The sequence below is a fragment of the Thermobia domestica genome, chromosome 3, assembly GCF_964235325.1.
Source record: "Thermobia domestica chromosome 3, izTheDome1.hap1.1, whole genome shotgun sequence".
Taxonomy (NCBI): Eukaryota; Metazoa; Arthropoda; class Insecta; order Zygentoma; family Lepismatidae; genus Thermobia; species Thermobia domestica.
The window spans coordinates 163,446,460-163,462,581 of NC_137456.1; the positions used below are offsets into that span (position 1 = coordinate 163,446,460).

The window sequence follows — 16,122 nt, forward strand, 5'->3', positions numbered from 1 at the left end:
TAGCTTCCACTGGACGTGGCAGGTTTAGCAGGCTTCAAAATAGGAATAATGTATGCTTCACGCCAGGCATCGGGGAAGGAGTCTTCAAGCCAGATGCGATTGTACAGGTCAAGAAGATGTTGCTTGCCATCGTCAGGCAGGTGCCTGAGTATAGCATAACAGATGCCATCAGGACCAGGCGCCGTGTCCTTCGTAGAATTCAAAACAGCAGCAAGTTCAGCAGTATTAAAAGGCAGATTATAAGCTTGAGCGGTTGCAGAGCGAAACTGAAGTGGCGTACGTTCGGTGCGTTGTTTATAAGTGAGGAATCCAGCTGAGTAGTGAGTAGAACTGGAGACATCCGCAAAATGACGACCTAATGCAGCAGCAATTCTGTCCTGATCAGTGATCATTACACCATCGATAATAAGGGATGGAATCGCAACGGAGGAAACATGTCCCTGTAGACGACGAATTTGAGACCAGACCGCTGTCATGGAGCTGCCAGCAGTAAGAGAAGAAACATAAGTGCGCCAGCTATGACGCTTAGCTTGCTTAATTAGATAGCAGGCTCGAGCACGAAGAAGACGAAATTGAGCCAAATTATCAGCTGTAGGAGCACGATGAAAAGTACGTAGTGCTCGACGTCGGGCCAGAATAGCGTCACGAATCTCCGCAGACCACCAGGGAACGGTGCGTTTACACCGGGAACCAGCATAGATAGGAATAGAGTCGTGTGCAGCTGCCAGGATACTCTGCTGAAAGACCTCACAATGACCATCAACAGTAAAACGAGGTTCTAAAGTGAAATGAAAAGTGGCGGAAAAATGATCCCAGTCTGCTCGACGTAGATTGTAGGCAGTGAACGGAGCAGAATGGATGAGCGGAAGACCATGCACAAGAATAGGAAAGTGGTCAGTGCCACAGAGATCATCATGCACGCGCCAAGTAAGATGGGCACCAAGTTGAGGACTGCAAATGGAGAAGTCCAAATGAGAGTAGGTACCAGTAGCAGTAGTAAAATGTGTGGGACTGCCATCATTGAGGAGCAATGAGTTTGTGTTGTCAAGAAAGTGGCAATCTCTTGACCTCGCGGCTCAGTACGAAGAGAGCCCCACAGTGCATGGTAGGAGTTAAAGTCACTCACAAACAGAAATGGGGATGGAAGCTGTCGGGCAATCTGTTCAAGATCGACAGCAGTAAAGACGTCATGACGCGTAAGGTAGATACAACAAAAAGTAACAGGTTGTCTTAAGAAGACACGAACAGCTATAAGCTGGAAAGCACTATTCACATGGATGAGAGCAGAATGGTAAGCATCAGAGACCCCGATTGCTACACCACCTGCTGCACGACCTGCAGTAAGCTGATCATGACGATATACAGTGTAACCAGAGAGAACTGAGTTGCTAGTAGAGGTAAAATGCGTTTCCTGAAGACAGAATATGGTAGGATGAAACAATGTCAATAACTGCTTAAATTCCTCCTAGTGAGTGGAATAGCCATTTAAATTTCATTGAAGAAGAGACATGTTCAACGAGCATCGAGAACAAGAAGCGAGGTACTGCGCTTGCCTTTTTCACGGCCTTCCACAAGGGTAAAATTATCGAGCTCCTCCTCCACCATATCATCCATAAGAGACTCGTCATCACTAGGTGGACTACGTGACGTATGCTTCTGTTTCTTCGCCCCAGGTGGGCTAGAAGACTGGGTGCGTGAAGATTTCTTCGATGCCTTGGTAGAAGAAGCTGTGGAGGAGGGAGAGGCAGCCTTGGAAGCTTGAGCCTGGAGCTGTTTTTTCCGTTCCTTCTTAGTGAGGGGTTTGGTAGGAGGCTGGCTGTTTGACTGCTTCAAAAACTGGGTTATGGAGTGATTAGAGGCAGACGAGATAGAGCCAGCTGCCGGAGCGGCAGGAGGCTGAGAAGCAGGAATTGGCTTAACGATTCGTGGAGGCGAATGATCATTCAATGGAAGCTTAGGCTGCGAAGCGGATGATGATCGGCGCTTCGTGCGGGATAGTCCTGGGTTCACAGAAGAAGCAGTGGTACGGGACGCCTTGGAAGAGACTGGCGCACTGAGAACCTCAACGTCAGTCTGGGTAGCAGAATTAACTGTCTGAGTACCTTGTGATCTGCTGGTCTTTAGAAGGGAAGAGAAACTGGTGCCGAAGGTAACTTTTGGCTGTAGCCTTCGTTTAGCCTCAGCTGCAGAGATCTTCTCGATTACCATCAGTTCACGGATCTTCTTCTCAGCCATAAAATTAGGACAGTCACGTGACCAAGCTGGATGGCCACCTTTACAATTAGCGCACTTCGATGGGGCCGCACATGGGGCCGGACCATGAGCTGCGGAACTACAATTGCCACAGATGACAGAGGCATGACAAGAAGGGGCTGAGTGGCCAAAATGTTGGCAGTTAAAGCACCGTAAGGGTAGTGGTATGTACGGGCGGACCTTCAAACGGTGGTAAGCAACGTTCAAATGCGTTGGAAGGTCAGGTAGAGCGAAAGTTATGATATAGGAATCCGTGGGCTGTACTGTACCATTTCTCTTCGTAGTAATTCGATGGACATCTGTCACATGGCTATCCATAAGTTCGGCACATATTTCCGCCTCTGGTAACTCTCTCAAATCGAAGCATGTGATGACTCCTTTGCTAGTATTTAACTGCCGATGAGGCTCAACCAGAATAGGAACAGGTCCTAGCTGAGTACTAGCTAAAAGTAGTTGAGATTGTTTTTCTGATGTCGTTTGAACAAGTAGCGTCCCATTTCGTAATTTACGAATATGTCCAGGAGAAAACGTTCCTGTGGCTATATGATGAAGCTGACGATGAACTATATAGGGTGACAATTTACTTAAGGCTCCAACTGTGTCAGTTGATCTGTCTTTGATAATTAAATATCTTGGTGCAAGACCAAGCTTTTCCTCTCTCTCTCTATCCTGGGTGGGTGGTTGATGCGAAGCCATAACTGAAGAAAGCCCAAAATCCTCTCAGCTTCCCCGTCGTGGTTCGAAGCGGCCAACGAGGCTGGCAGGTCCTACCTGCATGACCCTTGTCAGCAAGCTAAGCTGTGACACCAAGTCAAAATGACAAGGAGGCAGAGCCACTTGCACCGCCGACTGATGGGTACTTTTGAGAGGACCCACGTCCCACCGTGTAAGGGAAGGGACCAACGGTTCATTGAAGATTCCCGCACCGCAGACTCCCAGAATTCCCTTTCAGGGCATCACTCCTTCCGGTCCTGCTGGGTGCGCATGCGCTGCACTCCTCCGTCCCACGGCCCCGGGTCCAGCGTCATCCAAGAAAATCCAAAAGCAAAACCAGTCCATAGCAAGGTTGTCTTCTAGAAAGAGCAGTCCATATCCGAGGCTTATATTTTAACGACGCTCGATCGCAGGTTTTAAATGACGGGTGATCGGCTCGGCACAACCCCCAACCTGGAGGACCAGTGGCTGATTGCAGTTCCGAAGAACTGGGCGATGGGGGCGCCACATCCCGACGCCGTAACCATTTGGAATGAGTTTTCGAATGTAGTTATCACGTACTTTGAATGGGTTTTTAATCATGTTACTTTGATTAAAATGCGTATTCTATCCATTTCCAACATTTCAGTTCTTAAAAAGAGAAAAACAACATCCATTCAATGAAGCCTTTTTTTTTTTTTTTTTTTTTTTAATCTTTGGCTCCTGAACTCGAGGTACTACCTCAGTATTTGGCTGGAGTGTTTTGAAAAAAAAAAAAATCTTTAGTCAGGACGACTGGCTCAGGGATATGGTCCTAAGTGTAAGAGGGGATTTTATTTCTATTGTGTGCTACATAAAATCTACCACCTTTTTGTTACTCTAGAAAACTGTATACTTTCTTCTTTCTAGAAATCGAAATATAAGCGAATGTCAATGGTGCAAACTGTATCCCACGAAACGCGGATGGGGCTTCACGCATTCCTTGTGTGACATTTTTTCTTTCTTTTTTATTACTTTTAAGTTTAGTTCAATGTCACATCATGCACCGGGATAGTGGAGACTGTAATGATGATATAAATGATAATGGTGGAATGACGAAAGTGGGAGGAAACAAGAGAACCTCGAGAAAACATAATATGCACACGATGTTTGTCTACCACAAAGTGTACCTGGCGGGAGCTGAGAACCCGCGCCAGAAATGGACCACTGGGACCCTACACGGCAATTCCATAGTTTCATGTGTGTAGTAAAACATGAATGTTTAAATGGTATTTCAAGTAGGATTATGGCTTTAAATATACGTACAAAATTTAATAAAGTCGAATATTGCCCAATAAAACCCATTTTTGTCTAATAAAATACCAATTTTACCCAGTAAAACCCAATGGACTTTTTTCCACTGGTTTGTCTACAGCCGTGATCAGCACGTCTTGAAGATTCTTGTTTGCTATTGCTTACCTCTACTGGAAGAAGGAGAAAGTGAAAGATATACTTACAAAGAGAATAAAATAAATAAAATGTTTATATATATGCCTTAGTGTTGAGTATTTAAAAATATAAAACGGTGTATTCTTCCTAATCCATCCTAGGCGATATATCTACCAATTAATAACATCTCCTGCTGTCAATGTCCAACCCTAGAAGCAACCCTAATTCTTCCACTTCTTCCCCTTTTCACAATATGTTCGGCGAGTAATAAGTCCAACTAGAATTGCACGGAGATAGTCTTCCATCTTGAGCGGAAGAGAACATTTTCCGGTCTGTTCAAATTACGATCATCCAGAACTTTTTCGTAACTAGTTGGTACTGCAACGAAAACGACATTCAAATTCTGTGATGGATTCCAGCTCTATATAATTATTTCCTTACTGTAACTGCTGATATAGAGAAATCCAGGTCTTGTCCAGGAGCGGAAGCAAGTTGAAAAGGAATTTTGTGACTAGCAGAGACGAATAGTTTTGAGTGGTTCTGTAGACTCTCTCTGGTCCCCTCCTGACAACGCCAGATGCAATATCTAATCCAGGTTTTTTTTTTGTTTTTTTTTTTAATTTTTATTATTATTCTATTAATTGCTACAGTAATGTGGGAAACACAGCAACCATATACTCAAATATTTCTGGTTACTTTCCAAGTATAAGAAATAGTATTCCATTAAGCTTAAATTAAACATAACTTTCTTACAAGGCTGTCTGTATTTTTTATTATAAATTAACGAGAAATGTAACAGTTTCGGAAGTATATCACTTCCTTCTTCAGACTACTATTTCAACTGAAATCATAGATAACATAACATAATTTGTTATCTCTACCAATCAAGAATAATCTTTTTCATTAAAATTCAAAATATATGCCCATTGTTGTGACAATTTTAAACTCTTAACAGAAATAATACCCAATCTTTATATTTCTTTTAATATATATTAACTAAATTAAATACTAATTAACTATCTAAATATAGAAATTTTCTACCTAATATTGAATACTAAATTTTCTACCTGAATATTGATTACTAATTAACTACGTGAATATTGAAAAACATATAAATAAAATTTAACCCTATATTGTCCTTATATTCTACTTTTCTTCTTTCTTCTTTCTTCTCTTTTCAAAATGTCCTCCCATTCTTCATTAATACTCAAACCACTATTCAAGTTCATAGCTTTAACGTACACTTCTTTTATCCTCTTCGCTTCTTTCCACTTCCTAACCAGTTGTCTCCCCTCATATTCCAATATTTTCGCTCCTTCCCAGTTTACTTCATGGCCTGTTTCCTCTACGTGCTTGTAAATGGCATTCGTGTCTCTCTTCAATCTTACATCATCTTTATGCTGTTTTAAACGTTCTTGCATTCTCTTCTTGGTTTCTCCTATATACACCTTATCACACATCCCACACGGTACTTCATATATCACTCCTTTCTTACATAATTCCGCTGACTTTCTCATCTTCTTTTTCTTGATAATATCTATTATCTTCATTCCTCCTTGCCTGTACGTCTTAATACCTTCTCTCTTACGAATTATTCTTATTTTCTCTGATATCACCCCTGCACTTTCAATACCATGCCATCTTTTCTTCTTGTCCTCTTCTCTCCTTTCTCACTTTTCTTCCTTCTCTTCCTGCTCTTTTTCTTGTCCTTTTCATTGTAACCATTGTCTTTCAATTGTTCCCATAGTCTTTCTATATCTTTCTGCTTTTGATCTTCCTTCGTATTTATCATTTTGATCTTCTCTTCCATATTCCTAATGAAATTCATTTTTGTTCCTTCATCGACATCACTTCTTTTATTGCAGTAAACTTCTGATGCACATTCTTTTTGAAACCACGATGTTATAAAATTTCCTTCCTTTGTTCTCTTTACTTTGATATCTAAGAAATTTATTACACCTTCTTTTTCTATTTCCTTCTCTAACATGATACCTTTTCTTTCATCATTTAATTCTCCAATAAATTTCTCCAATTGCCTTCTGGTTCCTTTCCATACTCCAAAACAATCATCTACATACCTGCAAAACAATATTAATTTATCACCATCTTTTTCTATCACTGTTTTCTCCCATTCATTCATTACCAGATCTGCTATTACTGGGCTTATACATGTAATTTTAAGCCTTGTAAGAAAGTTATGTTTAATTTATGTTTAAGATGGACACAAGGCCTTTTTTTTTTATAAAAATATCCATTAAGCTGTAGATGGTCTTCATTGTACTAATGTAGAGAATAATTTCAAGCCACAGATTACTAGCAATCTTTACGGTAATATCAGCATGTTGCAACCCACATGACGTTACATTACGCCACCTTTCCTTAGTGAGTTTGCCAAGGTTATTAAGATACGGTTCGGTAGTGCAGTGAAAGCTCTCTTAAATTTAGAACTACAGATTTCAGTGGTCGAATTGGAAATAAATTACTGCTCTTATATATATACCGCTTAAGGTATTCTTCAATATAGTGGCGTACACAGAATTTTATCGAGAGGGTTCAAGCTGCCAAGCCATATATTTTCACGATTTTTAAATACTTATCTTTATATAGTTAATATTTATTTTTTAATAACATCTTATTCAAAGGGGCGGGGGTTAAAACTTGGAAACTCTCCCTTGCGCTGCGTACACCGCTGCTTCATAGTAGAGTATATTTTTAAATTGTTTACAGCTGGTATAATTTTTGGCACCTTAACTTACTATGCGATATCAGCTCATACCGCTCCAATTCGATCACCGTAGATCACTGAATCGATAACGTCTGCTGAAATGTGAAATTTTAGTGTGCACTGTTCTACTTTCAGGTGCAACATTTCAAACCAATCTCACCTTAAATATATTGGCATAATTTTCATTTATTTGTAATGATTATTTTAGCATATAAAGTACCTTTTCCACCCAGCAAGACGGTGTAGCAGTTAATGTTTCTACTAAATGTTAAGAACAGCCACACATCGGCTGGAACATTTTGTTTCACAACACTTTTTTAACGAATAGTTTTGCTGTAGCGTGTTTTGTATGAGATTTGTTTCTAGATTATCCAATGATACACTAACACGCCTGGAATAGTTACCATCCGAAGTGTTGCGAAATAAAATATTTAATTCAATGTACAGGCAGTGTAATAATCAAATACGAAATTCTGCTTAGCCCGGTTACCCAAAAGGTTTCTTTCTTTTTCTCTCCAGGCGAATGTCTCCACCCCACCTTCTTCGAGACTAGAAATGATTCTTCCTTAACTTCCTAACCTCATTTATAGAACATGTGATCCAAACCTCGTTCACAAACACGTTGACTTATTGCTTCAAACACGATTGGTAAACGATGCCGTAATTGAGCAATACATGGCTATTTAACCTATACACAAGTTTGATAGTGGAGGATGCTATGAACTATAATATTTTAGCAGAAAGAGATAAGGGGTAAAAAAAACACCGAAAATATTGATAAATCCATACACATGCTATTTAGCCTTGCGCGCGTAATTGTGTGCAAAATTAGTGTTGCCCAAGAGACGAGACGACAGGCGATGCAAGAACGGGACGCGAGACACAACCTCGGGACATACACAAATACATAGGAACAAACCATGATTCGACCAGCAATGGTCCTAAACAGGCACAGAAAAAAAAGGAAAAACTGTGTTAGCTATAAAATCTGAACGACAGAACTGCATACAATTTCATTGACGTCGTGCGGGAAACTCAAAATTTTACAAAAAGAAACTTAATCTTTTAAAAACTTTTATTATTAAATTTACACTAAAAACAAAAATTTTGGGACATGTATAAAGGCTTCAACGAATTTAATAGAAGCTATCGATCTTACAATTACATAGTAACGAAGATGGATGGAACACTATTGTGAATAAATAGAATTCTTTGACACTTTCCTAAATACACAGCCAAAAAAATAATGTTTGTGCTAAAAGTGAAATGTATATAATTTTATATTCCAGGGTCTAATCGTACAAATAAAAATTGCTATAAAGAAATTAAGAAAAACAATCTTCATGTGTGGACGGAATTCCCACTAAATTAATTTCTACTGGAAGAGGAAAATTGTGGGGCAAAAAGAGCTTACTCTCCTCATCTAGAACGAAAAATTGCGACAAGAGTGGAAGGAATCAATGAATATTTTAATCCACAAGTAAAGCCACAAAACTGTAATAATAATTAATGAGATCCTCTCAAATGAGATTCTGTAAGATTGACCCCATACACAGATGAAATTATTGGAGATTATACGTGGGAATTTAGGCGAAATCGATCAACTATCGACCAGATATTTACCATTTCCTAAATACCCGGGAAGAAATGGAAATAAAAGAAGCCTAAAAATACCCAGAATTTCCCGATAAAAAGACTTACTTTATTTATTTTTGAATATAACTTTTTTTAGTACAACTTTAATCACCCTCAAAGCACTCTCCATTAGTACCAATGAACTTGTGTAAACGTTCATTTTATTGTTGCAAGCACCTTGCAAATTCGCCCTCTTTGATACCTGCCAGAGCCGTCGTGACATTGAATTTGACTTCGTCGGCATAGGCAAAATCTCTTGTGTTTCAAGTCTCTTATCATCCGATGGAACAGAATGAAGTCCACAGGAGACAAATCTGCTTAATAGGGCGCGTGGGTCAAGGTTTTGAGGCCAAAAATCGGCTAACACTGAGAGTTGTATGCGCGGGAGCATTGCCATGATGCAGAAACCTCTTTCTGGAATGGACATTTCCTTTCTAACCAAAGATTGTAATTTAAAGACACCAACATGTAGAACTAGTCTTCAACTATATCACATACCAAAAATCTCAGAAAAATATTTCTTCGTTACGAAGATAAAACGCTTCAAACAATGCAACATTGAGCTGCTTACGTTACGGCAACAAAAACAAGCGTTTTGGCGTGACGTCATATCTCGGTATCCCTCTCTGAGCTGTATTGAAAACTTCAAGAAATCTTTCGATATTGCAGTTTCTTACTGTAAAATACAAATTTAGTGGGATCGTGAAAGGAAAAGTGACTAAATATGTAAAACACTTACTGTATATAAACCCAACGTATTAATAAGACCTATTCTCCTAGTTCGAAATACATTAAAGGTCATTTGTAATGTTCTATCATTACAAATATTTTAAATACATATAAGCAGGATTATCTTATTATTATATTACACCAAAAACATTAGGAGTCTAAGTACTATGTCAGTTCAAATTAAATCACGCGCAGGCTTAGAATATCTAAGCCACCATATTATATTATAGTTTTTCTTTATTTTGAAGATTTGTCGTGAATCTCTATGCTCATATACTATGGGTACAAATAAGCACTTTCTGCGCCAAAGAGCTCTTAATGGCTTCAAAAAATCCCTATCCTACTACATCCTTACATTGTTTCTGCTGTTTACTGTACTTATTAGCAACTGGTCACCCCACACAACTGCTACAACTATTCTTATCTTAAAGCTATAACATTGTATTATATGCGCTTTACTTTTTTATATTTCTACAAGGGAAACGCTTTCCTGGTTACCACGGTGGTTTGGAGCTGAAGAAAGCTGTAGCGAATAGAGGCAGACAGTTAGTTAGGCTGCCGAAAGAGCATCATAAACAAGAGAAGTACTCGAAAATTTTTCTTCTGACCTAGGCGCTAGTTCTCAAAACTAGGCACCAAAATAATACAATTTCATACATGGGTCTAACATAATTTTATTTTGGATTTAAATTATATAGGCGCCAGACTCGTATTTCCAATCGCCTTGACTACCTGGCGCCCGTGGTTTCTCGAGCCTGTACAACAAGAATATTGGCATAAATTCATTATGTATTATATGTGTTTTTACTTTGAATCTTCGACTTTTTCTTTTCAATAACTTCCACGAAATAGTATTCTAAGTTTTATATTCTTTCTCTCTGAGTTATTTAATGTTTGGTATATAATGGTACACTTGCAAAAGATAGTAACATGGTAGTACTGCGTTTTGTGTTTACCGAAGTCCACAAGCTAAAAATTATAAAAGCAAATGTTTGAAGAGTTCAGCCCTTTGTTAGGGTTTGACCATTTAGATTGAATTCGCTTATATTGCTTCACTCATTGGAACAGAATATTTGTTCATTGCTCGTCATGACATATCACATACATTCATTATGAGAGGACGCAGTAGATCCACAGTAGAGCGCACACCTCTAATGCGAGGGGTTCCTGGTCATATGAGTTTGGTCATATACGGAATAGATATGAGGAAAAAGCTTATATACCAATAGACGCTTTCCCTTCATACCTATTCTGTCTAACAATAAAGAACTTTTGTATATACATTTCTTATCCCCTATACTTTTTTTTTTTAGATACATTTGGATTGTGTGTTTTTCCCCGGGGCCACTCCAGAGGGTCCAAATTTGATGGGAGGGATTTCTGGAGGGAATTTTCCAGACATTCTCCCAATTTTCCCTGTTCAAGTTCTTTAGGGGCCACGATACATAGCACTTCTGGAAAGCTTGCTTCATGCTGAAGATACTGAACTATAAACCATGACTTTCCAATGACCAGTATTGATGCAATAGCTATTTCACTGTTGAGTCCACGATTTTCTTTATACTAACAGGGTTAATGGGCCTCAGGGACTTACTCCGTTGTCCATGGTACCAGATTTTTTGTAAATGAACATATCTTTGTTACGTTTATCGAATGGACTAGGTTTGATTCGGATGTCTGGATGACAGGTTCATGTCCTTTCCTTGTTAGCTGCACAGCTAGACCAACGATTCTGCTGCCACATGTTCACGAAACATAACACTACTTTTTCCCAGATATTTAACCTTGTAAGTTAGACAAGAAATTTTCTATAGCAGTTCAAAGTGTATAGATTATTTTGACTTACCCAGTATGTTTATATATGTATATCCTTCCAAAATTTGAAAATATAATAAATAATCAAAATAAGTTACAACCTATTGACTTCTCAGTGATATCCCTCCAGAGAAAATATTGAAATGTATTTAAGAGAATTTTGAATTTGTGTGTGCATGATAGTAAGTTTTAAGAAAGGACAGAATTGGTAAGATATCCACTTGCATGCAAAAATGGAATGATGCCGCCTCAATAGAAACAGCAAAGCAGTACTTAGATCTTCACTACGTGGCATCAGTGAAAACGCGGAGCCTGGAATGTAATATTTAATTGTCAGTGTATGGTGACTAATTCCAACCACTTCGATATCAAGATGTAAGTCGGAGATTGAACCTCCACATTGTCAGGTCTTCAATTCTTTGTGCTACAAAATCATCGGTTTCTGGAACCACTTTTTGCGATTTTAGTATTTCTAAGTTAATAGTTACGTTGTTTGTATATATGAGAACCCACATACCGTTAATAGAGTCCCTAACCTTTATGTTATTTTCATTCTACGTGAACAAAGATCCAGGGGAGAGCTGAAAGCTTGGAAGCAAAGAATTTTCAGGTACCAGAATCTACATTAAGTAAGATAACTATTGCTGACCGTGTTAGTACATACCTTTTCAAACCTAATCTGGTCACCAATTTCTGGTGGCCAATATCCTTGAACTATTATTAGATCTTCATCTGTTACTTTGAACTGTTTTCCTGCTACTTGAATTACAGCAAATAACCGCCCATGACTTCTATTTGCAATTTGTTCATTAACTTTATTGAAGATTTCTGAAACAAAAGATTAACGCATATTACTGGAAACTAGATATTATGCGAAACAAATTACAGAAAACAGCACCTGAAAAACTTTAATAAAACAATTTAAAAAAAAAAATACTGTGTTTAAACGTTGTATATATATATATATAATAAATAACCAAAAGTTGTGTATGTTTGTCTAATAAAAATAATAACGGTTCTTACTTATGCGCCCCAAGTCTAGAAGCGGCTTATTGGTTAATATCTTTTTGCAGTTAACTGCAAACTGCATAATATTTTTCCGAGTTCTTTTATTAGCTTAAAATTAATGTTTCAAAACATTTCGTTTACTTTTCGTGGCGCGTTTAATTATGAATTTCAATTTTCAAAGTTTCACAAGCCTTAGTTAGGAAGCCATTATAGTTTACCTTGTTGTCTACATGTCTATGCCGAAAATAATCTATCTATTGTGTACATGTAAGCGTAGACTATTGAGTCGACACACACCACTGGTTTGTATTGGAAAAGGAAAGTAGATTTGCACTAAGCAGCTACACTACCTAATGTACGAAGGAAAATTGCAAGTTAGTTGGAAATCAGACACCGTTCTTTCTCTTTCTAAAATGCACAAGGGGAGGGAAAGATTTCTTTGAAGGTCAGACATTTCTATTTGTAAGTCCCCCCCCCCTCTCCCATTAATATTTGCCCCTCACTTAAGTTGGTCTGGCTGCACCACTGTAACAGGGGAAATATGTAACCCTGCGTTTCATTTTAGACACCATCTCAACATTTGCTGCGTAAATAAAGGAAAACCTGAATAAAGAGGGCAATCCCGTGTCCAAGATTAAACACCGGACCTCTCGAGTATCACGCTAATGATTTAATATTGACAACATGTGATTCCATTACTTAGATATGGCCAAGTATGATTTTGCCTTTCACATCATCCAACACACCAAGGCACCCATTCCCATCATCCAATTGGTCGAGTATGGAACTTCGAACTTTTAATGCGGACTGCGGCGGAACGTAGGTTCGAACTCAACGACGACCATCCTAATTGAGATTTTCCAGGGTTTCTCAGTTTCACCAGGTGCATACCTGGATAGTACCATACCAAAGGCCCTGGCCGACTGCTCCTACTTATCTCATCGCGGCCTAATCAAGAGATATCTAAAGGCTATTTTTTTAATTATTTATTTATTTTTACAAAGTTTTCCAATGTTTGCCTATCTTTTCCATTTTCCACTTGTAAAATAATGTGCTTGAATTGGCAATCAGAAATCTAATAAGACACTAAATTTCATATCCTCTCTTTTAAAAATACAATTTTTACATAATATATGAATTGTGTGTTAGATATATAAAATATCTTTTCTTTATTCTTGAAAAGAAAAAGGGTTTTCCAGTGTAATGGTTCATAATCCTGAAGCCTACGGCGAACTGCCGTAAACAATCGCACTCGGAAGATATTCGCTCTCTGATAACCACAGTTAAAATGTTACACCGAAATAGTTTCTATTTCTTCCCTCGTTGGAAAAAGGAGAAACCACTGCGGGCGGGGTTTACAGCTTGTCTTGTTCAACATTCCAGTGATTATCTTCTATTTTCAGGAATCAGGAAGACTTTTGTTCTTTCTAATCCTTAGGATAAACTGAACGAACAAAAATCGAGACGATGGGTGTGACAGACGTCAAACCTCCAAAAACTTGAAAATTGTAATGAACAAAGCAGTTAAAGTCTTTTTGACTCCTATAGTTGCTAATAATCTGTAATCTTTCGACAATCTGTAATCTGTAAGCTTGACAAAAGTTTTCTGAGTATGCTAATGATTACAATCTCAAATTACGGGGGTGTTAGGGTTGTGTGGAGTGAATTTCTTTAGGGGTGTCCACTGAAGTTCGAGGAGGGTTTAAGGGTGCTAGGAGGGTGTAGGAAAATTCCCGCCTGAGACTGTTTTACTATTTGGTTCTACGAAAAATGTGCGTGTAAATAATACTCTTTTCAATAACGGTTCACTTTCGTCGTATTTCACTAGTAGATTATGAATTTCCTAGTATGACTTCGAGAACCAATCCTGCTTCCTTAGATGCCTAGATACTAAATGAAGAGTTTCGGCTTCATAAAGATTTTTACATGTTATTTAACTTAGTGCTTCTTTTTAAGCACTAAGAACAAGAATAACTTATTATATGTGAAGAATTTAGAAAAAATGTTTCCTTTCCTTGGAAATCTTCAAGAATTCGCTATCACGTCAGGAAATTAAATCATCCGATTAAATTCCCAGGACATACAAAAGGAAAGATTATCATTTTATGTTAAGTAAAGACTATACATGTATGCCTGTAGCCCTGGTATTTCATATATCGAGAAATTGTAAATTTTCTAACTAAAACTGATTTTATTTCAAGGTTTAAGATTTTAGAAGAAATTAGCTGTACGAAACTGAATACTCTATAGAAATAGTAAAGTCATCGTATCTCTAGAGCGAGACGCAAGGATTAAATGCTACGGCACTGTTTTCTAACTTGTGGAAGAGAGTCTGACGAAGGCTCCGAGAGCCATGGGAAAACTGGGACTGAAAAAATGAGTATACAAACCAGAAACACTTTAGTGAAGGTTGTATCTACAAGCACTAATAACTGAAGTTTCCAAAAATAAAGCAGTATTCACTGTAGAATGTATCTTAACCCATTTATAACATCAAACATTATAATGAACCGGATATGATGTATTTCCCTACTTACCTAGACTCTTGGTTCGATCTTCATGATTCTCTACAACCACCTCTTGTTTTAGTTGTTTTTGTTGCGTTACTCTCGTTGCTGAACACGTTCGAATATTGCGCAATTGAGCAATATTTTGACAATATACAGATCCATTCCAGGCCAGTGAAGTTTCTATAATAAAGAAGAAAAAAATACGTAACCATCATACAATTGCGAAAATAATCCTCGTTCGCTATTACACTGAACAACGAACACTGAAGACCAAGAACTCACATATCTATTTGTCCATTTCCAACACACTGTATTGTAATACATGTCATTTAATATGAAAAAGTTACCGTAGCTAACTATATATGTAAGTACATAAATAATTGTAATAATTGGATTTAATTGAGATTCTGATCATTACATAGCAGGGTTGGCTGGTTTAAACCAGCTGTTTTTTTCAAAAAAACCAACAGGTTTAAACCAAACAAAAAAGAATGAAAAATGCTTTAAATCGTGTGAACTTCATGGTGACGTCTCCACATATGAAACCATCTGCATTACGTTTATGTACTTTTCACCTTTTAATCAAGGGGTCCTGTGTTGAATTCTCGGTCGAACCACAACCCATCTTTCAAGTGTAAACCAAGTAGCGATTCGAGGTGTCCCTTTAGGCGAAAGTCTTTTCCGCAATAACCTTGGTATTTCATAAGGATATTAAACCTAAACATACGAAACGAAACCAAATTATATATTTCTACTTGCCTGAATGCCTGTTGTTTTATAAAGAAGCCAAGGTTGCTTAAATATATTGATAGAAATTGGCAAAATTTATAAACTGCCTACGCAGCTTCCAACATCAGCGTAGATTTGACTTTGTTTTAATTTTATTGAATGATATCTACATACCAAATTTGTAATTTAATACCTGTTTTAGCGTAGGATTATGATACGTTGACCTTAAAATTTTATATACAAATAAATTTAAAGTAATAACAGGATTTTCCCATTGGCTAAGGCGGGAGTTTCCCGATTTATATATAATTGTATAATGTTTTTACTTGTGTAACTGCTTATCTTTTTGTCCTTCTGAAATGACTCTTGACAACTATATTAACAAATACGCCTATGTAAAGATCAGTACAACGTATTTTTATCAGGAGTCCTTCGTGAGTGAATTGGCAATCGCATTTGTGACCAATTAGTGCCGGTTTCGTGTCGAAATGGACAATTTTTCTTGGATGAAGCCGAGAAGCGGTTTCGATTCCGCTTTAAGCTTATGTGACCTCTTCCAGCATAACCTTGTTGTTGCATAATAACACCAAGGTGAAA

General features: G+C 37.9%; 1 protein-coding gene across 1 annotated transcript in view; it reads right to left on the minus strand.

Moving 5' to 3' along the window:
* mRpL21 (mitochondrial ribosomal protein L21) overlaps positions 1-16,122 on the minus strand; it is a 36,440-nt gene that overhangs the window by 12,558 nt on the left and 7,760 nt on the right. The window contains exons 2-3 of the mRNA XM_081751989.1: positions 14,824-14,976; positions 11,943-12,106 (exon numbers count right to left, since the gene is read on the minus strand). Of these exons, the coding sequence (XP_081608115.1) occupies positions 11,943-12,106; positions 14,824-14,976 (317 nt within the window). The remainder of the gene's footprint in view (positions 1-11,942; positions 12,107-14,823; positions 14,977-16,122) is intronic.